Consider the following 26654-nt stretch of genomic DNA (forward strand, 5'->3'; position numbering starts at 1 on the left):
ACAAATATCTCATCACCCAGTCTCCCAAGTCTGTTCTAAAAATCTCACGTATCCCGTTGCGACATCCCCTTCTGTCCAATTTCCTGCCGCTGCTAAACCTCCGCTAGCCTGTGCCTTAACCTGCACCGTCTCGTACTGCCTTTTCAGTCTAGACATCTCACTGAGTGTTATTTTCTTCGCTGGTAGATGGAGAACCAAGGATGAAGACGATGGAGCTGGAGGAGAAGGTATGGGGAAGGTGGTGGAATTTGGCAGAGAAGTGAGGTGAGAGAGGAGGGAAGAATTTATGAGAGATGTGGTTGCCGTCAAAGTTTGAAGAGTATTAGGGGGTGGTTTACTCCTCTGAGCTCATAAGTCAAGATAGTGCCAATATTAGAGGAAAGCAATACCCACCTGAAGAACAGCAGAAGTAGGAGGTTTCTTGTCACCTTTTATAATGGCATTCCATATGTCTTCGAATGGTGGATCCTCATCCCATGGTACTGTAAACAGTGGGCTATCCCATCGCACCATGGACGACGGTTCTTCGTATCGCATGATAAGATTGTCGAACCTGCTTTCTAATTTAGCAATTGCTCTGAGAACTCAAAGAGCCATCACGTACGTAGCTTGCTTGTAAGAGCATTCTCCTCGTTTTTCATGCCATTTTCGACACATATCAGGTGGAGCAACAACATGAATCTTGACAGCATTGTCAACTATGATAACCACAAACACAATGACAAGCTTACAGTAGCGACTCGTGTATGTGCCTCTCGAGCAGCACAGTACATCTGATAGCGGAAGCCTTTTATATAGTTGGCAGAGTCCACAATGGTGATGGTGTCTGTCCCCAACGAACGGTTGACATTGGAGAACAAGCTTGCACGGCCTGGTTTTTCCTGAGCGCTGGCTGAGTGCTTATGAGCCTAGATATCCACCAGCAGTAATGAATACATACAATCATAGGTGGAGCGGGGTACATGAGATGACTCGTCGTCTACGACCACTACTTCTAGAGCTGGACCGTCATATTCCGGCTCTTTCAGACGTTTTGCAAAATATTGCTTGAGTTGCTGAGCGCGGGTGGACTTGCCAGAGCATGGGAAGCCGGTGATAGTGACGAGAGCCATTTAAGGGTACTTGGCCACCTGAAAATCAATGGCTCGGGAGTTATTACGATTACGTAGAGGTCTTTAGAATATACGACACGTCGAGAAGACCATAAAAAAGACGCTTCTCTTCGCCTCAAAGCGTTTTCTCGCTGCCGCCGTTACCGCCGCTGACCTCATTCTTCCCGGCTTCTCTTTACTTTCTCTTCTTCTCATTCGTTTTACTTTTTTAAATCCGGCAATAAGCCTACACGTTGCAGGAATACCCATGGCCAACCACCATGATCACGACAAGCCTCTACGCTCAGCGCTGGACCCAATTTCATCTCCATACTTCTCATCTTTAAATGGCACACTCTCTATCGCCAAAGAGGTCCTAATCGGTCCCTTTCAAGGAGATCACAGACGATCAGAGAGTGCTAGGATTTTGTCAGACCGTAGGTAACATCCATGGTAATTTCTTTAGATATACAGACATCGCTAATCTGGACACGTAGTCGCCCCATCTTTGATGCAACCGCGATTTCTGAATGCCGCCTCATCTAGCCAACAATCGCTTTCAAAGTCCTCACATCCCGGTGCACCATACCCACTGTTGCGCCTCCCAACCAACCTTCCTTTCAACAAGTCTTCCCGGCCAACTGCCTCTTCTCTTGCTATTTTGGAGGCAGTAGACAATCTTGCTTCGCTTTCGCTTGGCGATGTCTCGCATCCTCAAAATGGGCAAAACTCACCCAGCCTAATAAGAGGCTTCAAGGCCACGATACCCTCTTCAGAGCTGGCGAAGCAGCGGAGAAGGATGGTGAGAGGTGGAATTGTGGATGAAGATTTGGGAGGGAAGATTGGGTTGAAGAAACTCGGGGATCGAGCAAGAGGATTATTAACGGAAAAGGGAGAAGATGAAGAGGATGGGGAGCTCGGTGTGGGCCGGCATGCGGTGAAGAAGAGACGAAAGAAGAGGGAGAGCAGGAGATTCACGGAGGGAAGACATTTGGAAGGCAAGCTGAGGTTAGAAGATCTGGCCAAACAAGCAGACGAGATTGGCCAGGATAAGGAGAATCTGCATGTTAGGCAGGTGCGTCAAAACGTGATTTTATTTTGGTGGTTGTCGACACTTACATCTATCTAGTCCTTGATACAATCTGAAATTGCTGAAGTGGGAGCTAAGATTGACGCGTTGGAAGATATCCGCCGTCACCTTGAGGCATCCCTTCTTCATCTTCAAGAAGAGGATTTGGAATTAGATGATGAATTAGAGGGTGTGCAGGAGCTCATGGCCTCACCGGCCATCAAAGCAGCAGCGGGCGCAAAGTCATTACCTCTTAGCTCTAGTGGTGCTGGCATCAGTAACAAGAGCTCAAGGAGAAGAAAGGGTCCGGCGTTCCTGCCATCAGAACATGACGAGCTGCCATCTGGCGTGGCTTTCATGGTAAGTACGATTATCGGAGCGGAGAACAATCATATCTGATGTGAGAAACAGACCTTAAATGGACACACCGCACCTATCACCGCACTGGACTTTGACGAACCATACGGAATGCTTGTTACTGCCGGACAAGACGACGTTGTCAAGGTTTGGGACCTGTGTGATGGTGAGGAGATTGGACAGTTGCGAGGACATAGAGGTGAGTCAAGATCTTATGTGATGGGCCAGTGGTTGACAGTAATTCAGGGACTGTCAAAGCCTTGCAGGTCGAAGATACTTTATGTCTGACCGGCGGCGCCGATGGCAACGTTCGTCTGTGGGATCTGCGCATGGTTGAAGATTACGAAGAGCGTCTCCATACTCAGCTCGCAGAGCTTGCTCGACAGGATCCTCTCGAGAGAATAGCCGAGCAAAGAGCGCATGAAGAAGATGGAGAACATGCGGAGCAAGACGATGAACTGCCTGATGGCACTCTTCAGGATCCACAACCTGGAGATGGTAGTCCATGCGTGAGAACCTTGGAGGGTCACAGCAAGAGCGTCACATCACTGTATTACGAAGATGGATGCTTGGTCACTGGCTCTTCAGATAAGACGATCCGACAATGGGACGTTGCTACTGGGCAATGTGTTCTGACTATGGACATTCTGTGGGCGATCTCCAATCCTCCTCCTCCGCCGTCGTCTGTACCTCCTCAACGACCCCCGCGTCTTTCCCACCGTTCGTCAACATCATTTGGTTCCAACACATACGAAGACATTCTTCCCTCGCCCGGTGCTTCCTTGGTCGGCATGTCGGGAGCTGCCCTCCTCGGCGCCGCGACGGGCCAAAATTTCGCTGTCCCAACTCCGCCTTATGCTGATGGGACGTGGGAAATGTATCAAGACTTTGTAGGAGGCGTGCAGTTCTGGGGTTACGCTTTGGCCAGTGGAAGCGGGGATGGCGGCGTGAGAATGTGGGATATGAGGACGGGACAGGCACATAGGACTCTAATTGGACATACTGCTCCAGTCACTTGCTTGCAGTTTGACGAGCAATACATTGTCACGGGAAGTTTGGACCGAACTGTCAGAGTAAGTAAAACCTTTTACTGAATAGGAAGGGGTCGTTTGCTCATGTCATTTAGATATGGGATCTCCGCATGGGTTCCGTTTCGGAAGTCCACAAATACGAATACCCGGTTACAGCACTTCAATTCGATAGCCGCAAAGTGGTGGCGTGCACTGGAGAAAATGGCGTGGAGGTGTACAACCGCACGACTCACGCCCACTCGCGGTTGGTAGTCAACGGCCATACCAAGCCAGCGGAAAAAATGAGGTTCATCGACAAGTACTTGGTGTCTGGGGGAAGAGACGGATGCGCCAAGGTGTGGGCTATGTAGGAGAAGAGAAGTAGAAGAAATGTTGTGCCAGTACAAAATCAAGCAACAAGCAGTGCAATGCATCTATCATATCTCATCATTCAGCCATGTCGCTGCTTCGTTCTTGTCTTTTTTGTTTCCGTCGGAGCAGGAGTTTGGAGGTGGAAGTAGGCAAGCGGATCCTAACTGGGGAACGGAGTTTGCTGACGAATAACCACCACTACGCAGGAAATATATTTCTGATCCTTTTGCCTGATGTAGTCATTGTAATGGTAAGCTACTAATAGTATCCTTGGATCGACGCTCACGTTATCGACTGCAGCCACTTGCAGCATACTTTTCAAGAGGCCTACAATGGAAAAGATGCGTGATCACTACGAGAGCCGAAGGGAATCAATCCTGACGCGTCCGTACTCGTAAGGTGAAAATGGCGAGATACGGTGCACGTCCCCGCGTTCGTCACTTGCATCAATTTACTCTAAGGATTAATGTCGCCTTGACCTACCTTCTCGCTCCTCAGCTCGGCCATGTAAGGTCATGTAGACGCTTCATCCTTTCTTCCTTCCTCGCTGCCCGCTACGGGCCACGAGTGTCCACTTCATACCTCATCCTTCTTATTCCCACCTTCTTACCACCTCTCCTGCCATCGAAGACTACCTCAGTCTGAGAGAAATCGAAGGCATTTCAGACCCCAAAGAAGATTCGCCTATAAGTAAGAGGTCATTGCGATATTATTTCCAAAGCGTCATTACTTTTTGTACTGTAGGGTGCGCCCTCTTCAGATTTGCTGACCTGGCCGTGTCTCGGCCCAAGACGCGATCATCCTTTTAGTAGACATCAATCACCGCAAGTAAGGTTTCCCTACGCTTATCGCTTAGCTCAAATCAGCGCGCCTGAGCGGCCCACAGGTGGCGTGCTGTTGAACCAACTCCTCTCTTTCTCCCCCGTCTTCCTTATCTCGCAGTCCTTAGGTGAGTCAACCGCTCTTCCTTCCTCCCCGTCTCCTATAATAACCATGGAAACCCCAGATACCGCTTTGAACCGATTTCAGTTCCTTCTTTCCTACCAACCTCTTCTCTTTCTTTTACTTGCCATCATGGCCACTTTGTCAGATACTCCTGCTCGCATACTGTCGTCCATCACAGAGCTCACCGCCCCAAACTCCTTCCACACCCTTGCTCTTCCCCCTGGTGATGCAGGTGCCGAGCAAGATGGAAGCAGGAATAAAAGTACTGTGAACAAAGGCTCGGAAGATATCGTACCGCACTCTCGGCCTCCCGAGTCGTTGCCGCAAGTCGATGGCAGTGTGCAATCCTCAGCAGTGAGCGTTTGCTCTCATTTAACTGAATCCCGCAGTCAGATCCCCCAACCTGCTTCTCCATCAAGCAATCAACGCTCTTTTATACCCATTCGAAAGCTTCTTGGTGACGTTATCAGTCCTACCACTGCTTCCTGTACCACGTTTTCTTCCCTCAAAGCCCCTTCTCCTGGAGGTCTCCTTCCTCCCCCTCGTTCAGTCTATTCTAGTAAACCAAAACTCGTCAAAAGCATCGCTCCACCATCTAGCCCATCGCCTTATGGTGTCATCAGCGACGAGGCCAGGCGTAGATACCTCGAGAGGTACTACCCTCACAGCAAGCAAGCCAAGGCCCTCGGGGAGCAGGAGATTAAAGAAAAGGAAAGTACGGAAAAAGCCACAAAAGTCAAGGAAATGAGAGATAAGCAGATTGAGAAGATGCTTAAGGACAAAAAAATGAAGGTCAAATTTGGTGACCAGCAAGCACAAGGGCAGTCTAATCCCACTTCAGGTATAGATCTTACCGTTAATGCGCCCTACGTCGATACCAATGAAAAGGCCGCGAGGCAGCGGACCATTAATACATCTAACCGCTCTTATTTTGTCAGCCACCCTAATTCAAGGCCACATTCACATGCGAGCAGATCTTCTTTGGTTAGCCATCACTTCATTATCCTGCGGTTGGGCTGACAGCGATATCAGGATACCAACTCTCATAGGTCTGCTGCAGCCTCTCCTGGAGTTCTCCATCCGACTTTGCACAATATACCTATCCTTACCGACGATATGAAGTTCGACACCAAACTAGTTAAGGAGGATGTATTACCCACTAGGCGCCGCCACAGTCTCATCAAACGTCGTCCGCATAGCTTCCACGTTCATCGTCCTACCCCACAAAAGATGGCAAGTTATAATGGCGCACCAAGTCAGAAAGGGATCCCAACTGTGGTGACTGTTACATCAAATGTATCCGAACAAGATCAGAATAAGCATTCCGATGCTCAAGTGAGTTCATTGGTGGTTGGTGTGGTATGATTGAGATTGACGGAGAAATAGCCTTTCGATTCTTTGCTGGTCCCGGAAAAGGATATTTTGCACCCCGCCTGTCCCAGCTCGACACCTGGCTCAGCTCAGTCATATCCCTCCCGTTCATCTAGCATCAAGACTTCTGGGGATACTAAGAACATCGTTACTCTCACTAGAGTCTCGAGCATTCTTTCCTCTATTTTTGGTAGCAATAATTCGGACAATTCGCCAGACTCCAGAAGTTCCATGAAAGAACGACTTGCTATCCGAAGGCTGTCCAAAAGAGTTCAAAAGCAGGGAAATTCGAGTGCGAAATCTTCCCAGGGCTCCACACCATGCCAGTCTCCTGGTTCGAGGTCACCGCTCATATTGCTGGGGGAGCTCAGGCCAGAAGAGCCTACTGAAGAGATTACCAAACCTGTTCAAGTCTTTCGAACCTCTGGTATCTTTGGAATAAGGGACGACGGTTCAGAAGACTATGACGCTCAGGAGCACGAGCAAGCTCATGCTTTCAGTTCTACTGGTTTCAAGAGCATTCCTGAGCGAGCGGGCTCTCCGCATACTCAGTCGGATGGCGTAAGAAGGATCCTTTACGTGGAGAATCATGTGGAGGAACAGGACGACAGATACAAGGATAACGGTCAGGAGAAGGCTGAAGAAGTATTATTTCGCACGCCGCTTGGACCTGAGGGCCCTGTTGAGAACCAGACTGAGGGTGATGCGACTGTCAATCCATCCCAACAGACACTGACGACTGATGACGTGTTGGGGTCAAGCCACGATGCTTCCTTTTCGCCATCTGTTGCACATCATGCATCGTCTTCCAGTCACTCATCCACTGTGAATGGCTATGATAGATCTTTCTCCCTGCAGCATGTCCTTGTCACAACCAGCCCCGACGGACGTCATTCAGCTACTCACACTACGCCGGGTATGTTTGACGAAAGCATTCCAACTTCCCTGCCACCGTCCCCAGCTCTCTCGCCCCATCCTTCTTCGGAAACCCCAGCGTTTCAGACTCTGGCTTCTGTCCAGCCTCAAATCCCTATCCCCCCTTCTTCCTCCGGCTCTCTCACTTTTGCCCAGGACAGCATCACTCTCGGCATTGCAAGCCACCTACTTTCTGCCCACGCAAAGGCCCTACTCAAATATTCATCCACGATCAAGGACACGGGCGAAGCTATGCACAAGATGGCCGAAGAGAGTTTGGAGTGGGGAAATGTGTTGATGAGATTAGCTGGGAAGGTAGAGAACGAAGATACAACAACTAGCCGAGAAAGAGATAACAATTTGGGGGGTCTGCACCGTAGTGGGACGCCTTTAATGTTTGACGGCCACAGAAGATCTACTTCGGTTTACTCTCATGGGAAGCGAACAACAACCAAAGAAGTTCGCGATGATCACATGCGTGCAGCCGGTCTTTCCACACGACCTTACGGAAATGACCCATCACAAGATAGGAAACGTAGAGGAGTGTCTCTTCCGACCAGTATGCTGAGCGAACTACACGAATTGGGAGCCCTTGGCTTGATGAATGTGCACAAGGCTGAAGAAACTTGGAGAAATGCGATCGATCATCTTGCGGAAGTTATGGAAAAAGGGCAAGGTGCCCAAAAGGGGCAAGAGGTCCCTGTTGACAGACAGACAGCTGTTACCAACGGATTGAACGCCGATGCTACCACCGGTTCTGTTAGTGAGATGGTTGAACCATCACCTGCCATTGCTTCCTCCTATCCCGGCATCCACTATGATGCAATCCACCAACAAAATTCCTTTTATGGACACCCCCTGGACCCTTATTCGACCTTGAGGCAGCGAGAGGTTAAAGCTACTATGGAGCACCCTTCCGTTCATGCGTATGCTGCTCCTGAGAATTGGGCAGTCGCGCCTGCTTCTCCCACTGTTCCTCAAGTTGCTGATCCGGGGAATATTAATGAGCAACTGCAACTTCAATCTCCCTCTCACCATGCACCCATTTTCCATGAGCTATCAAGCGATATCAAATTTGCTGAAGCGATCAACAACAAGCAATCAGGGAGTAACATCACTGCTGCGAGTGGTACAGCCCTAGGTCGAGGAGGCATGTGGGGAAAGGCCGTTGCCGGGAGCAAGGTCGAAGGAAGGAAACTGAAGAAAGTCCAGGAGCAAGGATCAGGTTTTTCAGAAAATGGTACATTGAACAAAAAGAAGCATTGGTGGTCTAGAAGGAGTAGTATCATTTCTTAAAAAGATTAAACGAGGTCAAACCCCATGTCCCATTTATTCAGTCTCACTGTTCGTTTATCTAATTATAGAGTTGTACCAGTACAGTATTTTGTCTTTTTACAGACATTCATTTTAAAGCGAGACATAGAGAATTACAATTACATAGAGAGTACATATGATGATTAGTGACATGTTGGTACAACACTGATATTATGTTTATACGTATACCCGAATATCTGATTTCTGCTCCGGGCCATCTTCCTCCAAACCATCTTCTTATAAATCGGGTCAACGCCCGAGGGAAAGCTTGTTCTTCAGCATCAAGATTTGACCAATCTGAGGCCTAAAAGCTTCTCAATTCTACCCAATCCAACCTGAAAAGTCTCAACTTAAACCTGCCAGTACTTGTTCATGATGGATAACTTACGAGAAGATTATCGCGAGCGACGCTGAACGTAACGCGATACCACCCAGGAATATGGTAATGGTAAGCCGATCCGGGAGCCTAAAGCCAAGCCATTCAGTTGGATAGAATCTTCACAAGGGAGATAAGGCAACATACAATATAGACACCTCCATCAAGAAGTTTTTGGAAGATTTGCTTCTCTGTCGTAACATCGTCAAACTCCAAGGCGGCTCCTAGATTCACCCACACAAAGTTCCCTCTGACCATTGTCAGCTCATAGCATCATGGGTTTATACCAACGTCAGTGATACTCACGCATTGTGGTCGGCTACCGGTACGCCCCTATCTTCAAACCACTTCCTAATGAATGCCTGAGCTTCTCCAAGAAGTTGGCGGTTGGTCGTTATAAACTTCTTGAGTGCTATCTTATCCTGCAATAAGCTTGACCAGATGACATCTGCTGGGGAGGATACTGCTCAGACCGTTAATTTCAATTCTTAATCCACTATTCCATATCAATACTCACATTTCATAAGCATTGAGGTGTTTGCCATTGAGCGGAGAAGGAAAGGGTTGTGTTGTGATACCAGAGAACCAACGCGAAGACCGTTCGCGCAAAAGCTACCATCGTATTAGCACATCCTCAAGGTACTTCAGCGAACGCATAATACTCTTTGCTCATTCCATAGACCACTGTAAATCGAAAATCAGTTGAGCGAGGCAAGAAATAGATAAAAATGAGTACCCACCATGAAGCCTAGATTTATCAAAATTTATCCCGAGTTCCTCTTGCACATTGAGTGAAAGCATGCTTGTAAAGGGAAGCGCTTCGGGGAAATCTAATCAATGGACTTGGTCAGCCATCTTCAATCCGACAACGATGGCCGAATAGGTTTCTTACCCTTGTTATTGTAAACGCTGAGGGCGTAGATTTCATCTGACACCAAATGAAGGTCTTTGTTTTGACAAAACTTTGCATAGGCAAGTAGCGTTTCTCGAGGGTATGTGCGTCCGAGAGGGTTCTGTGGGTTACAGACGATCTGAACAAAGAAGCCACATATCAGTGTTGATAGAAACAGTGTGATGAAATAGATGACTCACCACAGCGCGTATGGTGATACCTTGTGCCGTAATCTTATCGTACACTTCTTCAAACAACTCCAAGCTTTCGGGGCCGAAAGCTCGTTCTGGAGAGAGATGAACTGGGATAAGCTTAACTCGTCCTCGGCTTATAAGATCTCTATCGAAGCCAGTGTAGCTGAGACAAGAATTCAGTGAAAGGACGACCACATATTGAAAGACCAAAACTCACTACGGAGCTGCGAGGAGAACAGCTTCATTTTCGTCCAAAATAGTGTGGAAGAGCTGGTCAAGGACCGCAGAGCAGCCCACACCTTGAAAATAATAACTCTGTCAGTGACGGTTTGATATTTGGGCATGCGGTGTGGCCAATACTCACCTGTGATGATTTGCTCTGGCAAAACCTTTTCGGCCGGATTGAACCATTCGTTGAAGAACGCACTCAAAGCTTTATTAATCCTTCGACTACCCCATAGTGAATCCCCATAAGATAGGTCTAGGGGAGTTATGTTACTGTGAAGTGCGGAAGAAAAAAGCTAGAAAGGCACACTGAAAGTCAGTCATACGTGGGTGACTGATGAGATGATGGATTAAGAAGAGGAAGTTCGCACGGACCTCCATGCATTGTTGTTGCATCAAAAAGTTCTCGGCCACACCCAAAGAAACGATACCTTTCGGGTTAAACCTGCAGTCGTACTCTGCAAGTCGCCGTGCCGTCAGCTGCCGAATAAAGGCGGTAGCCGGCATGCAACTCACGGTCTTGGAACAAGCAGCTGAACCGGTCAATCAGAGGACCCGCATCAGGACCTTGGGTCGCTCTGTCACTCAATTTCGGCCCAGGGTAGCACTTTGTTTGAACGCCTGTATGGTTGTCGTGCGCAGAGCCAACGACCTCTGCGCTCTCATCTTTGAGCGGAAGTGATGGGATGGTCAAAGTACCAAAGCAGGACATCAGAGTATCGCCGCTCCCGTCATTGTCCGTAGCTGTTGACCTCCTGACACTGCCGATATCGCCAACTTGGTTAGCTCCATTGTCTTCCAGTTGACGGAGGGGCAAGCGAAAGGGTGCCGGGAGGCCGCAAGGCGGCTGGAGAGAGTAGCGAGGGGATGTGTTGTCTGGAACTGGCATTGTTCGTGGTTTGTGGTTGCGGGAACGCGTTTCCAGTACTGATGAAAGAACGCATATATATAGAAATCGGTGGGTATCAGTTATCGGTTCATGTGACCAAACAGTCAGAGAATCAATTCCGAATTATCACTTCTGCCTCGGAGATCTCTTTCAACATCCCTGTCCTTATCTATTTACGCCACACGGTCTTTCCGAGGCTTATATTTTACATATTTCTGGAATATTCATATTTTTCGTTTGCTTCCCGATGGCCATCTCCATCGAACTAACTTTCGGCAATTTCATCTAAATTCTAACTTCCTCTCGTCCCTATCTGACCTTTGTCACTTCTCTCCGATAACTTCCGCACCAGATCTCAGATCCTACGTAGAGCGCGTGACATATCCATGACAATGAACCACATACATAACTAAGAGGCATATGAATATCCTACAACCATCATCTCAGGCCTCAGGCTAATACACTCAAAGTTATCTATCCAGTCAACAGCTACAGCAGAATACATGCAGCTTTTGTTTTTATAGCTCTCCACCACCCATAACCTTGAACGCCAAGTAACCCACACCCGCCAGCCCAACACCGAGACCTAGAGCTCGGATGATCAGAGTCACAACCAAGGCTTGTCTTACGGCCGTGTAAAAGGTAGCAAGTGCCTGACCAGACCAATTGATACGCCTGTCAGCTGCACGAGAGGGGCCAATGGCTGACAATTCCCAGGATTTCAGCACTTGTCGGTACCGACGAGAGAAGACCCTGATAAATACTAGTGAGCGGAGGCTAGACGAGCAGACCAAGCTACGCACCATATCCAAAAATTGACATCGGGATATGTGAATCTCGGGAATACCGCACTACTATTCTGTCAGCCTGATGGAAACTGGGCATCTTCGAACAACTAACGTCATATAAGGTCCTACACCTCTTCGTCTTCTACCTTGCGCCGCTTTCTCAATTGCCCTGTCCTTCTCTTCTTCCGCCAATGCTTTCCTCGCAGCCTCCCACTGGTCCTCAAAAGTACTGTGAGTGGTCACAGGAGTGCGAGGGGCCAGTTGAGGCTTGTATTCCATAACAGGAGTACTGGGTTGTGAGGTTGAAAGGTTCTGGCCTTCTGCTAATAGCTTGGAGGGTGCAGACGGATGATGAGAGATAAGATCCCTAGGGGAAGAGTGATTATCAGTGATTTACAGAATGATATAGAGCAGGATCAGCTTACAGGGTCATTCCCAAAGTCAAGCCCCAAAGCCTCAAAAATCGACTGCCATCCGCTGCATCGGTCCAGCTACCACTTCCTTCCAACGTTTCATCAAAATCCAAGGGATCAAAATTTTCAGCTGTTACGGCCGGCTCATCAGGAAGAAGCAAACAGCCAAATCTTTGACGCTTTCATCAGTGCTATAACATGTGATATGGAAAGACACAACCTACTTCATTTTGCCTATGAGATTTCTCAAGCACCATCTTACAAATTTGTTTCGGGGACTCAACCGCGTGCTGACATCAATTTCGACGTGCGACCAACGAGAAGGTGAAAAGGGAGGCGTAAGTAGAGAAAGAGGCACCCAGTGGACAGACGAGATTTCGGCCTTTCCAGATGTCAGTACATGATCGGAGACGCATTTGAGGAACTTACCGCCTGTAACTCTGGAGTCGGACTTATTGGCGTAGTTTGGATGAATACTGTCCACCTAATCAGTCCTGTTCTAGATGCAGCACATCAAACGTACCAAAGGGACTGAGGATCATCAACAGCCTTTTCCCTAAGCTTGTGGTCACCTCTCTCTCGTCTAACCGCCCTACATTCAGGAATTCTTTCTCAGCCAAATCTATTCCAATCTCTTCCCAGGTCTCTCTCAATGCGGTGTAATAGGCCGACTGATCGTCTGGTTCTTGACGGCCGCCGGGGAAGGCGATATGAGAAGCCCAACGGTGATGGGCTCCAGGAGGAGGTAAAGAAGAGGGAGAGGCACGGCGAATGAACAGAATCTCTGGAACAGTATTAGGGTGATTCACCCAGGCTGTACCATAGCGTCAGATGGTTACTCATTCGTGCCTCTCACGATGATCACTTACACAACTTCATAAAATCTTCCAGTTCAAGCCCTTCTCCCCAATCTTCCCTCGAAACAACATCTCCTGTCCATCCTTCTGGCTCATGTCCTTCAAAAACCAGCTCTTCAGCAGGTCTCAGGCGTATGATGATAGCTACAGATGCACGACGTGGCTGGGTCGGAGGGGACTGGATGAGGCGAGTAGGCAAGGCGCGGAGAGAGTGGATAAGAGACAAGAGCGCGGTTGATGGCGTTGCTGTAGGAGGCGAGGCTACCATGTTGCCGATATGTCTATGTCAGTTTGTTGATATCTTAAGAGAGGGGCGGTATATAAATCAAGGTATCCGCCCGAAAAACATACGAGGATAGAGGATATACGGACTACTTATCCGCTCAACGAATACGCACCTTTTGGGGAAATACACCACACCTCCACCGGCCTCGGTCGCTAACCGGTTACCTTGGTGTTACGTAATTGACCTAAGGCAGTTGCATCTTCTCACACGACCTACTATTTATACTCTACGTATTAGCACGACGCGCCACCGCCCGACGGAAAACAGACGGTAAACCTAATTATATTAAAACTAGATCCACAACTTTATTAAGTACGACGGATGATGACCCATAACAGGTAACTAATAGGGGCATTTAACGGCGTGGCCTTGATTTTCCCAGTCATCCGGCTGCCATCATGCAAGAGCTTCGACAGCGCCTCCTCTTCTCGATCTCTCATCAACAACAACGAATGACTCGCTCCATGAACTCAAGGATACGAATATCCCCTTGGTGTATATCTCCCAGCAAAGATCAAACAAATCTTGTCGATGGGGAGCACATAAGGGGCTAGCTGTATTGCAGACGAAGAGAGGAATATCTACCGCTATCATATTTAAAAGTATCATGCAATTAGTGTGGTGTCACGTATCGTAGAATTTCAGAATTTAAGATCCTACTTACCTACGCAGATACCGCGACAATGCAAAAGACCAATCTGTATTCATACTCGTAGAAGTAGACCCAATAAATATACACGATCACTCAATTCTCCTTACACGAACGCATTTACATCTAATAGTCATCGTCCTCACCTCCATCCATGCTTTCGTCCCCATCCATCGCGGCCTCTATCTTCTTCTTCCCCATCGATATCCTTATTTTGGGAGCAGTCGTTTTATCGCCAACAGGCTTGAACATTGGTGTACTGCTACCGCTTGCCCCTGCCGATGTTTCACCAACACTGTTCTCAGCCCCAGCGGCTTGCGAAGCCAAAAACTGTGGCACCTCATCGTCCCACATCTTATCGAACGCCTCCTGCATATCCTCCGCAGCATTGAATACCCAAGACCCTTCTTGATTATAGGTCCGCGCATTATTCCAAAGGAGATGAAGATCGTTGCGGAAGGAGGCAAGATTGTAGGAGGGTTTACCAATCTTGGCTTTGATTTGTGACATGGCGATAGGTTGGGCAATAATTCTATAGTAATCAGGATAATCCTGTGAAAAAAAAAAGAAAAAAGTCAGATGGAGCTAATCGCACCAGAAAAGGAACACGCTCACCTTGCGATTCACCGGAACCAAGAAGAATTGGTTGAGATCCTCTCCTAAATCTGACTTGAGCTTATTCACTTCAATGAACAGCTTGGTCATCAACTGCACTTCAGGCCCTTGCACCTTCTCCATCTTTCTTTTCTTTGTAGGAACCTCGTCCCCCGTCACAGATGGCGTCACGGAGCTACTTGGTCTTCCTCTCTTCTTCTTGATAGGCTCAACCACTTCCTTGGTGGCGACGACATCCAACGGTCTGCCCTCCGCCTCGGCTTGAACAAGTACCTCATTCATCCTCTTCCTCTCAGCCTTCTTCTCGGCCCTCTTTCTCTTTCTATCCGCCGCATCTTCGACATCATCATCCGAGTTCTCCAATGCAGCAATGAACTGGTCATCCGTAAGGCCATCGGTGTAGCGTACTTCGCCCTTATTTCGACGGCCACGTCCTTGTTCTTCTTCATTGGCAAGTTCCTCAGCCAGTTCTTGACCAATGTCGCGTCGGTAGAATGGTGGAAGCTCAGACTCTTGCATAAGAGGGGGAGGAAGTTCGCCCTTGCTGCCAGAGGCGCGCCATTCAGCAATTTTACGCTCCTTGCGCTCGTTATCCATTGCTGTAAATATACCGAGCTCATTATCTCCACGCGCAAGAAGCTCGTTGAGCTCATCGTCGTCAAGCTCGTTGGTCTCTTCGTTGTCCTCCTCAGCACTGGTCTCGAAAGCTTTTTGAAGAAGCGCTTCGTACTCTGCACCAGTAGTAACCTCGTCGAATTTACCGGCTTGAATGACTTTACCGTCAATCTCCAACTTTCTCTGAGCTCTGGCGAGGACCAACTCCTCGACAGTTCCAGACGAGATTAACCTTAAAACCCTAACTTCCTTCTTTTGGCCAATTCGATGGGCTCGATCTTGCGCTTGCAAATCAGCGTGGGGGTTCCAGTCAGTGTCGTAGATAATGACCGTATCGGCTGATTGAAGATTAAGACCGAGACCACCCGCACGAGTGGAAAGAATGAAGACTTGATATGGAGAATTGGGGTCATTAAAAGTTGAAAGAAGGGTTTGACGGTCTTCGGCCTTGGTGGAACCATCGAGACGGCAGTATTTCCAGCCTCTGAAATCAAAGAAGTCGGAGACGATCGTCATGATTTCCGTCATTTGGAAGAAGATTAAAACCTAAAGTACTTCACTTAGCCCACAAGTCTCTCAATTATCCATCGTATCACATACCTTGTGACCCGTCTTGAACAGTTTGGGAAGGATCCTGTCTAACAATTCAAACTTTCCCGCTACTCGAATGATTTGTTCATCTGTCGTGTTGCCAACAGTGAAATCTTCGTCGACCTCACGAAAGACGTATGGGTGGTTACAAATCTTTCTGAGCTGCATAAGGGCGTTTTGCAGGTTTTGTCGTTTTTGAGGTTTCCTGCAATCTTGTTAGAGCTCTGTAGCCCTTTTACAATCAAAAGAAAAAAGTACTTACGCGACAGACATATCCGTAGGCAATGTCTTGTACTTTTGTACACTCTCATACAGCTTCCATTGCAAGGCACTCATCTTGGTGTAGATGACCTTCTCCACCTTATCCGGCAACTCAGATTCGACGTCCTTCTTCAATCTTCGCAATAAGAACGGGCGAAGAACCTTGTGCAGACGCTTAACGACGAGCAAAGCTTCTTCTTCGTTCATCTCCATCTTTTCACCACCAGTGTTGGCAAAGGGAGCGTTGAACCATTCATCGAAAGATTTGACGGAATTGAAAATCTTTGGCAAGACAAAGTTGAGCAAAGCCCACAATTCCGGAAGATTGTTCTAATGGCTTGTGAGAGGATGATCATCTACGCAGCATGGAATATACTCACCTGAAGAGGGGTACCGGTCAAAATCAACCGATATCTTGAAGAATAATATTCATTTAATGTTTGGCTCAGTTTACTCTTGACATTCTTCATCCTATGACCTTCGTCGATGATCATGTGAATCCACTTGATCCTGCTCAAAAGCGGTCGCTCCTTGATAATGTATTCGTACGTCGTGAGACACACCTGGAAGTCGATGGCACGCAAGCGAGGGTAGGCCTCTCGACGGACAGCAGGAGATCCCTTGAGGATAAGAGTACGAACGGCAGGAGCCCAGCGCTCAAATTCCATGGTCCAGTTGGTAAGGGTAGAAAGTGGAACGATGACAAGGAAGGGACCTGGTTGCTTCTTTTTTTCGATGAGATAAGTGATGAGCGATATTGTTTGAATAGTTTTACCGAGACCCTGTGGTGCAAGTCAGCACGACGTTGTCTTACTAGAGATGATAAACCTACCATTTCATCGGCAAGAATGCCGTTCAACCTGTTGTTGTACAAACTGATCATCCACTGCAAACCCTTGACCTGGTAGTCCTTCAGAGTACCACCACTCAAGATACTCGCTTGCTTCGTGACCTTTTCTTGAATCTTGTGCGCAACGGCATAGTAATCCACCTTGCCGGCCCTTCGCTCTGCTCCAGATTCCTCACCATCCTGTCTCTTCGCACCAAACATCTCTTCACTAGCGACACCCTCTTCTTGCTCAAAGGGCACGGCCATAATAGCATCGCGATGGACATCGTCATTTTGTTGTTCAACAACGGCGGCAGCAAGGGTCTCGAGATACTGGTCGGTCTGGTCCATAAGGTGGGAGATACGCGAGTCTTTGGCTTCACCAAGCAAAGCAAGGTACGCCTCTTCGTCATCGTTTCTCAAGGCCTTCAAACGCTCCTTGGCAATTCTCTCGATCCTCTTCTGTTCTTCCCTCTCCGTCTCAGCATGCAACTTCATCATCGCTCTACCCAGTCGCTTCATCTTATCAGCCCCTTGACCTCTCGCTGTGCTGACGCCCGCACCGATGAGAGCTTGACCGTGCTCGCAGATAGAGTTAATATAAGCAAGGTGACGTTGCTTGCCCCTTTGCTCACGTTCAGTACGTTGTCGACGTTCAGCGGTTTCTGTCGCTCGTGCATCACGGAGGGTGTGTGTTCGGAAGCGTCGGAACTGGGAACGGTCGGCAGGGATCTGGGAAGCACCATGCATGGCGCGGACTACATCTTCTCTCAAGAGTCGTTGCTTGCCTAGAAGACGAAGGCCCATAAGCTCAATACGTGCTCGCACACCCATAGGAGTTCCGGGCTTCTCAGATTCAATGACGTTGGGCACATCGCCAGCTCCTGGCTGTCCGAGACCAGCTGTAGAATCCATGTTCTCAAGCTCTTTCATCCTCCACGCCATGCGAGTTTCGATAAATCTGTTTCGTTCTTCCATAAGGAGATACGGGTCAAGACCGCGAGGCATGATAGAAGGCGTTATAAGTCGCTGACGTTTGTGGAGAGGATTGATGACTTCTTCATCAAACTTGCGCTTGGAGTAGAAGGACGGGTCGGTATAGGCATTGTAAGGGTAGATGATGGAGGTTTCGTCAAATTCCATTGCGTACGGAGGTTGAGAAGGCCCATCTGGAGGAGCCGCACCATCAGGTCCTTCAGAAGTCTTGTCCTGCTGTTCTTCTTTTTCTCTTGCTTTTTTCGCTTCAATACTGTCCTCCACAACAGCTTCAACAGTCTTATCTGCCACCTTGCCCTGGATGCCGTTCAATCCCGTTGGTACAGGTGGTTGACCGCCAATTCCTGGTGGGGGCGTTCCTTGAGCCGCCGCAAGCAGATACGAAGGAACCGGCTGGCCTCTGGAGAGATGTTGATAGGCAGCTGCCTGAGTACGGAGCTGAGCGATTTGGGTAGGGTTCATAGAGACATGGGCTGGATTTGAAGGGCCAGCTTGGCCGTTGGTGCTAGCTGCTGTGGACGTATCGGCTGGACCGTCAGGCTTGTTGGCCGCCGCAGCTCTTTCTTGTTCCAGTTGCATAGCCCGGGCGTACATATCGAGAATCATCTTGAGTTTTGCAAGCTCTGTTGACGACTCTTTTGAACTTCCGGCCGATTGCAGTTCGGTGATCCGCTGCAGATACAGTTTAGCGCCGGGATACATGCTTGGATGCGAACACTGACCTTCCGGATGTTTGCGATACGGCCGGGGTCCATGTTTTTGAACATCTCGAGCTTGCGCTCATCGTCGATGACGAGGGGAGCGGGACGGGGTTGTTGTGGCTGGGAGTCGGACATATTTGTTGTGACGTGTTTAGTGGACGCGTCGATGTTTTGGGTGTACAAGGAGGAGGCGGGGGCAGGTGCCGCCTGGCTGTGGGTGGCGGGCGCGGAGGAGGACAGCGACGAAGGAGGGTGTACGCTGCTGGCGGGGGCGGTGGAGGCAGGCGGGTGACGACGGAAGAAATTAGTGCTCGTTCTCTGGCAACAGCAAACGCAGACGGAGTGAGGCGCACACACTCTCCCACAGAAAAGGCCTCACTCTCGTCCCAGCCGGCGTTATCGAGTGTGGCACCCTGCGTCCGCCACTTATCCGTCGTTCTTGCCACCCAACTCCATGCATACCCCTCTTTGGATGCACTGTCATTGCCGCATACACTAGCAATATGAGATCACAGACACATACATAAGGCTGCCCAGGTATACCCTGCTACACATGCGCCAGTGTCCTCCCCTCTCACGTCTTGGCCGTGGTGTAAATACTGCTACAGTCGTCTTCCTCAGATCCGGAACATCACCGTGCAACGGTTTGGGGGTTCCGGATCTCGATTCTCCGGTTCTCGAGGAGGTTGGATCGGGACAACGATAATTTGATTACGTAATTGGGCTTTTACTGGTTGCGTCACAACATATCTATGGTCAGACGGGTCAGACTCACTCAGTGTGCATGCCAATTATTAGAAGATGATTATAGAAACTGTAGACAGATGGGACGGCAGACGGCTACGCGTCAGAAATTATTTTATAGAATGCATTCCGACCTTCAGAGGAACTCAGTTGCGCGCCTATTAATAATAGGCTCCCGGTGACTCTATGGGCCTTCCAAAAACCTATGGACTTGAGATCCGGAAGTTGGCCCCCCAAGAGGTTCCGGATCCGGATCTGCCCAAATGTCCGGATCTCAACTGTCTGTACGGTGGCAGACAACCTGAATGCACCCAGAAGGGTTCCGGATCTGCCCAATGTCCGGATTTGAAGGTTCCGGATCTGAGGAAGACGACTGTATCTTATAAAAGTCTTTCCTTGCAACGAGCGTGTTGTTCCATTCTCCCATGTGCCATCCTGAGCCATGTGGTCTGGTCAACCCAGTCGTCGTATGTCATACCTCGATATTCGTACTATGCAAGCACCGACGACTTGACCTCGCTTCTTCTTTCCTCCCTCCACAACTGCATCATACCTGCCTCCCTTATCCTCTCGATGTGGTCACAATGTCCGAGGCCTTGTTGTTCTTACACGGAACAACATTGTCTTTAAGACATTTCTTGCTGACGGGCATCCGACGCCAATGCCGACTCATATTGCAGATTCACTGATTGCAGCTAACCAAATGCACATCAACGGCCGGTCAGCTTATGAAAGTATCAAAAGCCAGCAGAGAGTGGAAAATGCGGCACGAAATGGTGGCTGCATGCTGCAGTTAGTCCTGGCTCATTGGCACCTCTCTTCACCACTCAGTCATATGAGCTTCAAAAAGGTCATGATGATAATAGGCTTGGATGATGAACGGAAGAAGACAAGGACGACAGATAGCAGACAGCAAGCAGGCAGTTATTGGAGGCAGGATGACAGACGTTCCGAATTAGGATCAACGTCTTTTGGGCCCCAGCGAGCTCACAGAGGTGCCCCGGTCGCCCCCGACGTCAATAGAAGTGTGGAAGGCACCAAGGCGAAAGACCCCGCAGCTATAAGAAATTGACCGATTTCTCAACCGTCGGTCCCTTCTTGCTCCTTCTATTTTTTCTCCTTGCTCCCTTCGTTGATCATTCCTCAAATCATCCATGATCCATCATGAGCCTCTGCGTTCGTTGACCCCGTGACTCGGAGATCAAGTAATAATCGGCCCAATCGTCGGCACAGCGCGGCACGACCCTGAGTGTTAGCGTCAATTAGTTACTACGTACTGAATGCTGGTGGATGCTTCGTTCTGCCTTCTGCTGCGCTGCCATCTTACACTCATCCCTCAGACGGCTGATGATCTTCACTCTTCACAGCGGCTTACAGCTACAGACCACAGAGTACAAGCCAGCTGCCAGCTGACACCTCTTTCCGACTATTCCACATGCATTTCGGGCCGATAAAATTCGGTATCATAACATCTCTACAACATCGTACATTAACTCTCTATCTGTATCGGATCGGAACGTCTCTCGAAAGTAATGGACTTGTCACCGACCTGGCTCTTTGGTAGCCTCTGTTTCTAATAATAGAGGCACTCAAGTGATTGTCATGCATCACTGGACCAGTTCCAACTCGACTAACGAACTTGCCAGGTATATAGCCCGATTGCAAGTAATAATTGGGACGGATTAGAGCCCTGTCATATTCGCTTTCAATAGACTACTAATCATCCTCTTATTCTCACCATCAACACTGCCGACAAGCCACAATGGCAGGAGGAAATTTTGCTTTCAACGCTGTACCAAACAACACAGCGGCTTCATGGTGGAATGACCCGGGATTGCGGAAACTTGTCTTCTTCATGGCCATATGCACTATCTCTGCCGTGAGTCCATTCGATCGGCTCAGGACGTCAACATTGACATTTTGTCAGGTAGGCAGTGGTGTCGATGGTTCTTTAATCAATGGCCTTCAAATCATTGATTCCTGTAGGCTTCATACCTTTCATATTTATCTTCCATATCTATACACATGTGCTAACTCCCTAAACAGTCATGGACAACCTGGGAGATATATCTGACAACTACCTCGGCCTTGTTATCGCGTCTTTCTCTCTTGGTGCCCTCCCAGCCTTACCCATCTCTGCCTATTGTATGGACCGCTTCGGTCGTCGTTCGTCTCTCCTATTAGGTTGTATCTCTGTCATCGTGGGAGGCATTGCCCAGTCTTTTACCCATGGTGCCAATGCGTTCTTGGGCACAAGATTCGTCATTGGCTTTGGTATTGCCCTTACAGGTACATCAGCACCAACACTTTTGATGGAGCTTGCACACCCTAGGATGAGAGGTCAAGCAAGTCTGTTGTACAATTGTAGCTGGTATATCGGTGCTGTCATCATTGGATGGATCACGTATGGAACCTTGGTAGGGATGACTGGTAACTGGAGCTGGAGGTTGCCGTGTCTCCTTCAGATCACCCCAGAGATCTTGCTAGCTGTTATGTGAGGCCATTCTCGGTTTCAAGTAAAATGATATATTAACGTATCCTTAGCACTGTTACACTGATGCCCGAATCCCCTCGATGGCTGATTTCCAAGGGTCGCAACGAGGAGGCTCTCAACACTCTTGCCAAGTACCATGTTAGTGTCTCAAATCCCCTGCAATGTGCCACTATTAATTGAAACACTTTATAGGCCAATGGAGATAAGGAAGATGCTTTAGTCAAGCTGGAGTATGACGAGATCGTAGAGGCCTTGGAGCTCGAGAAGACAAGTCAACATGGCACATCCTACCTGACTCTTCTCAAAACCCCAGGTAATCGTCACCGTCTTATCATTTGTATCCTTGTCGGTTTCATGTGTCAATGGTCTGGAGTGAGTGTTTCCATAAACTATCATCCCCGCGAGCATTTGTTTATGAGTGTATTAGAACGGTATTGTGACATACTATCTTTCCCCCATCCTGACCACTGCCGGTGTCACATCTTCCGCCACTCAAGCGCTCATCAATGTTTGCATGAACATTTGGAACTATCCGTGGGCCATTGCTGGGGCTCTTTCAGCCAACAAGCTCGGTCGTCGACCCCTGTTCTTCATTTCTACAGGGGGCATGTTGATTTGCTACATTATCATCACCGCTTTGGCCGCCGAGTTCACCAAGACCGGTAAACCAGCGGTTGGGTATGCTCAGGTAGCATTCTTGTTTTTCTTCTTCGGTGAGTAACCCATGGGATGGAACGGCTCGGTATCTGACACGTGATAATCAGCATCATACGACTTTGGTTTCACAGGTCTTCAGTCGGCTTATCCGATTGAAGTACTTCCGTATTCACTACGCGCCAAGGGTTACTCTATTACCCAATTCTGTATCTATCTTGCAATGTTCTTCAACCAGTTCGTCAACCCCATTGGATTATCAAACATCTCTTGGAAATACTACATCGTGTATGATTGCATTCTGGTGCTTTTCCTGTTTCTTCAATGGCTGCTCTTGTGAGTCGGACAAGTTTCTTGACGATCGACTTTAAACTCATGGTGTCTTTAGCCCAGAGACGAAAGGCCGTACCCTGGAAGAGATTCGAGAAATCTTTGACAAAGAACCACTAAGCTCCACGGAAGGTATGGGCGCCAATGGGTCAGAAGCTTTGGATGATGGTGGGAAGGCAGAAGAAGCATATGTCGAGAACGTCGGCTCGCGCGTGTAACCTTATTGTATCAAGCGGCGTTGGGTTCGGCGTAAGGGTTTCCAAAAGCTATTTTGCCCTAATTATGTAGTTGCTATTTGTCAAGACTTTTCATAATGGTTAGTGAACGTGGTTGCAGAGTTGTCACAGGACAGTTGATGTATGCACGGACTCATTGCATACCCAGTGCGCAATTAGGCATCATCACTCAGACCTTCGTCCTACCTTGGACGCTACGTATTCTCTAACCTTGTTTTGTTCTTGTCCGCCGACACCCTCAATCTCTTCGGCCATTTGCCCCTCGGAGTTTGACCGTTCACGGTCCGCTCCAGCCTCAATGAGCACGACAGCAGCGTCTCCATGTCCACTTTCCATCGCTAGGTGCAGAGGTGTGTTACCTTGATAATTGACCACCTTATCAGCAAGTGTCTTAAACAAATAATTCCATAAGAATAAGACAAAACAGAGGCTTACCAGCACGGTCAGCGGTATTCAACCTCGTCTTTGGTCGTCCCTCTGGGGGGTTCAAGAGTAATTGCAAAAAAGCATTGTTACCTGTGGTTGCCGCTCGGTGAAGGGGATGCTGTGACGCTCGGTCTTTGGCATTAATCTGATTGATGAGAATAAAGGTAAATATTTGCTCCTGAGTGTTGGAGCATGCTTGACACTTACATCCGCCCCGTGGTTGATGAGCAAACGGCCAATCTGCAACGACGTTAGTATCTGTAGATATTGGGACACGAGAGGCACCTACAGATACGTTTCCCTTGGAAGCCGCATAATGTCTAGCATTATCAAAGAAAATGAGAGTGGTTAGCAGCTACAACTGATTTCAGACACAGAGGACAAACTCACAGGGCCGTTTGACCCTTCTCATTCACTGCATCGACTTTGGCACCCGCACCTATCAGCTCTCTGACTATTTCAGGATGCCCCGCCGCAGCTAAAAATGGGCATTAACAAGGGGACTTTTGAATAAACCCAGCTTCCCGCTAGTTTATGAAAGCCGAATGAACCAACAGGCAATCATCAACGCCGTCCATCCCATAGTATCTCTCGCTTCCAAGTCAGGATGGTAATTGAGCAACAGTTGGAGGACAGAAAGGTTTGAAGTTGACGCTGCCCAGTGGAGCGGAGTACGGCCATCCTGTGGGTAAATTCGAATTGAAGGCATCAAAGAGAGCGCGAGCACAAGGACAAGATAGTGGGGCGAGGCGGGAATAACGCAAGGTCAGCATATGTCACCTCTCGAGCCAGCCAGAACGTACTTCGTCCTTCGAGTTAATAAGTTTAGGATCGTCATTCAATAATGATCTCGCAAGACCTATCTGACCTATGATGAAAGTTAAACAAACCTTTTTGAAGATGATAGCCAAACAAGAGGCAAAGAGTACTAACCTTCCAAAGCCGCTTTGTGAACGCTGAAACTTGACATATCTTTCGCAAATTTTATGTATATTTATGAAGAGAAGGATGAGTTAACTGTTGGAAAGAGCTATAAGTGTCCAGTCCGATTAAAAACTACAGAAGACAACAGTGATATCGACGACAGGTGAGATGATCCATCGATCATGGAAACAGTCATACGTAACGCGTCGTCAGCGAGACGACTTGAATTCTCAAGGTGGAGGTGGAGGCATGATGTAAGTCTAAATAATTGGACGGACCGAAGCTGCATCCGTCCGTCAGACTCGACGCAGCATGCATCGACCGACAACAATGGTCAGTTATAAAGTGACAAATGATGCCAGAAACAGACTGAACATGTACATCAATGCAGCTTGATTGAAGCATACATGACATCAGTCGCGCGACTCCAAGTCTACCTAATCATAATCCTCGATGACTGTCCCGATGTTGTTGATTTCGGCTTGCTCCAATACAACTTTTGAGATGGCGACATCTTGAATACCAAGACCAACCTATAAGAGATTGGCATTTAATATATCATAATATGCAGTATTGATTATTACCCACTGATTTGAAGATGATGACCTCTTTTTCAAAAATATCTCCGCTGTCTTTGACAGCACCTGGCAAGCCGGCCTCTTCTAATAATTCGCCCAATTCGACTAATCCAGCTCCTCCAGCTACCTTAATTCCATCATCGATAATCTCACCAGCTTCTCTCTCGCAAGCTTTTCTGGAATCAACGACGACTTTGGCTGCCCGCTTCATCAAAGCCTGATCTACCTCGTGCATCTCCGGCTTGTACGACCCGATCATAATCACCCTAGCACCAGGCTTGGGACAAGTAGGTGAGGAGTCGAAGAGCGGTGTAAGGGAGGAAGTCGCGGTGACTATGACATCGGCCGTCGCCACCAGCTGAGACAGCTCATCGGAAGGAGAGGAATGCACTGAGAGAGAGACTCTGGCTGCTGGGAATTGCGATTGGATCGCAGAGGCTGAGGATTGGGATCTTTGATTTATTGAGCGGACGACAAATGTCACTTGAGAAAAGGGATGAAGACGAAGAAAAAGAAGTGCGTGGGATACACATTGAGCTCCGGAGCCAAAAAGAAGAAGATGTTTTGTCGTTACGGCTGGAAAGAGGGACAAGAATACAGCTGAGCCTAGAAATGCAAGTATCAGCGGCTGACAATCGTGAACATGCTTGGTTACGTGTAATATATACCCACCACATGCATTGCGCAAGGCAGTTAGCTTTCGAGCATTGATGAGGGCTTTGGCTTTTCCGGATACCTCGTCCATGATGATGGTACTTGCTGGGAGACCTTCGGCAGAGCTACCGGATGGCACAGAGACGATTTTACATGCTGTTGTGGTTTGCTCCTTCCCACCCCCTCCAGTCTGTCCAGAGGCCCCAGTAGGCGCTCGAGAAGGCATGAAAAGCATGGAAAACTTGTCCGAGTTAACCGTCAGCCTGTGAGGCGTTTGAATTGAGGCTGCACCTTGTTGAATGTTGGTCACGCCTTTCGCTTGACGGGTGAGAGCTCGGAAGACATTGGCTTGGGACTCTAATGCTGGGTCGAGTGGGAGTGTAGCTAATATGCTGTCAACTTGCGAGCCGGTGAGGATGCGAAGAGACATGAGGAAGGGGAGCTGCGAAAGTCGGGATGAGCAGGGGTGGTACTGATAGTAGACTTGTAACGTTTACCTGAGGAAATTGTAAGCAGGCTGAAGGAGGAAAAGAGGCGTATGCTGTACCTGGTATATTTTATATAGCTTGTGATGGTGTTCCACTGATGAATACGTTTCATGATCGCAGTTGATAAAGCTGGCCGCTGTTATCAGTAGTGACTTATTCCGTCCGCTGTCGGCAATGTGCGGGGCCGTCCTCTTTTTCTGATCTCATGCTTTTTCACAAAACCCCCTTCATCAGCTCTATGCAGCGTGGGCCGGCATTTTCTGAGAGACTGTGATCGCACTGAGAGATTACCATGCTATGTCGAAGATCCTGTCCATGAATATAGCGGCTGAAAAGGCCGACAAATAACCAGTGAATGCAGAACGAACAGGTCTGACTGGCGCCGATAAAAATCATTACTTGTCGTCGATATATGTGGAAAAAAGTCGTTCATTTTACGAGATTTTGGCTTTGACCTGTAATAATGGAAGTCATATTTACGTATGTTCGATTCGAGGACCTTTAA

The 26654-nt window shown here is 48.4% G+C and overlaps 9 protein-coding genes across 9 annotated transcripts; 3 read left to right on the forward strand and 6 right to left on the reverse strand.

Annotated features, from left to right (window-relative positions):
- Positions 1–12: 12 nt before the first annotated feature.
- CNBK1460 (hypothetical protein) lies at positions 13–1112 on the reverse strand (the record flags this gene model as incomplete). Its single annotated transcript, XM_767679.1, has 6 exons — positions 13–98; positions 162–342; positions 403–553; positions 605–681; positions 732–892; positions 941–1112. The coding sequence occupies 6 exons, from the start codon at positions 1110–1112 to the stop codon at positions 13–15; spliced, it is 828 nt and encodes a 275-aa protein (XP_772772.1).
- Positions 1113–1359: 247 nt separating this feature from the next.
- CNBK1470 (hypothetical protein) lies at positions 1360–3898 on the forward strand (the record flags this gene model as incomplete). Its single annotated transcript, XM_767680.1, has 6 exons — positions 1360–1528; positions 1589–2166; positions 2221–2520; positions 2572–2716; positions 2764–3590; positions 3644–3898. 6 exons carry the CDS (start codon positions 1360–1362, stop codon positions 3896–3898), a joined length of 2274 nt encoding a protein of 757 aa, XP_772773.1.
- Positions 3899–4973: 1075 nt separating this feature from the next.
- Positions 4974–8426, forward strand: CNBK1480 (hypothetical protein; the record flags this gene model as incomplete). Its single annotated transcript, XM_767681.1, has 4 exons — positions 4974–5777; positions 5877–6179; positions 6231–7131; positions 7177–8426. 4 exons carry the CDS (start codon positions 4974–4976, stop codon positions 8424–8426), a joined length of 3258 nt encoding a protein of 1085 aa, XP_772774.1.
- A 299-nt stretch (positions 8427–8725) lies between these two features.
- CNBK1490 (hypothetical protein) lies at positions 8726–11020 on the reverse strand (the record flags this gene model as incomplete). The annotated part of the gene is made up of 13 exons (XM_767682.1): positions 8726–8779; positions 8833–8910; positions 8968–9070; positions 9127–9283; positions 9338–9432; positions 9483–9504; positions 9561–9650; positions 9713–9851; positions 9913–10069; positions 10124–10205; positions 10271–10427; positions 10507–10589; positions 10648–11020. 13 exons carry the CDS (start codon positions 11018–11020, stop codon positions 8726–8728), a joined length of 1590 nt encoding a protein of 529 aa, XP_772775.1.
- Positions 11021–11538: 518 nt separating this feature from the next.
- On the reverse strand, positions 11539–13346 carry CNBK1500 (hypothetical protein; the record flags this gene model as incomplete). Its single annotated transcript, XM_767683.1, has 8 exons — positions 11539–11773; positions 11824–11871; positions 11921–12175; positions 12234–12392; positions 12446–12603; positions 12651–12697; positions 12745–13035; positions 13091–13346. The coding sequence occupies 8 exons, from the start codon at positions 13344–13346 to the stop codon at positions 11539–11541; spliced, it is 1449 nt and encodes a 482-aa protein (XP_772776.1).
- A 793-nt stretch (positions 13347–14139) lies between these two features.
- Positions 14140–18756, reverse strand: CNBK1510 (hypothetical protein; the record flags this gene model as incomplete). Its single annotated transcript, XM_767684.1, has 8 exons — positions 14140–14565; positions 14629–15789; positions 15844–16039; positions 16097–16425; positions 16476–16877; positions 16928–17496; positions 17560–18592; positions 18643–18756. The coding sequence occupies 8 exons, from the start codon at positions 18754–18756 to the stop codon at positions 14140–14142; spliced, it is 4230 nt and encodes a 1409-aa protein (XP_772777.1).
- Positions 18757–21127: 2371 nt separating this feature from the next.
- CNBK1520 (hypothetical protein) lies at positions 21128–23061 on the forward strand (the record flags this gene model as incomplete). The annotated part of the gene is made up of 7 exons (XM_767685.1): positions 21128–21347; positions 21412–21859; positions 21910–21997; positions 22052–22231; positions 22287–22572; positions 22624–22849; positions 22902–23061. 7 exons carry the CDS (start codon positions 21128–21130, stop codon positions 23059–23061), a joined length of 1608 nt encoding a protein of 535 aa, XP_772778.1.
- A 183-nt stretch (positions 23062–23244) lies between these two features.
- On the reverse strand, positions 23245–24475 carry CNBK1530 (hypothetical protein; the record flags this gene model as incomplete). Its single annotated transcript, XM_767686.1, has 8 exons — positions 23245–23438; positions 23515–23650; positions 23713–23745; positions 23795–23825; positions 23896–23983; positions 24061–24187; positions 24309–24373; positions 24439–24475. The coding sequence occupies 8 exons, from the start codon at positions 24473–24475 to the stop codon at positions 23245–23247; spliced, it is 711 nt and encodes a 236-aa protein (XP_772779.1).
- Positions 24476–24866: 391 nt separating this feature from the next.
- Positions 24867–26091, reverse strand: CNBK1540 (hypothetical protein; the record flags this gene model as incomplete). Its single annotated transcript, XM_767687.1, has 3 exons — positions 24867–24962; positions 25018–25613; positions 25680–26091. 3 exons carry the CDS (start codon positions 26089–26091, stop codon positions 24867–24869), a joined length of 1104 nt encoding a protein of 367 aa, XP_772780.1.
- Positions 26092–26654: the final 563 nt, after the last annotated feature.

This window comes from Cryptococcus neoformans, chromosome 11, assembly GCF_000149385.1.
Source record: "Cryptococcus neoformans var. neoformans B-3501A chromosome 11, whole genome shotgun sequence".
NCBI classification, from domain to species: Eukaryota; Fungi; Basidiomycota; class Tremellomycetes; order Tremellales; family Cryptococcaceae; genus Cryptococcus; species Cryptococcus deneoformans.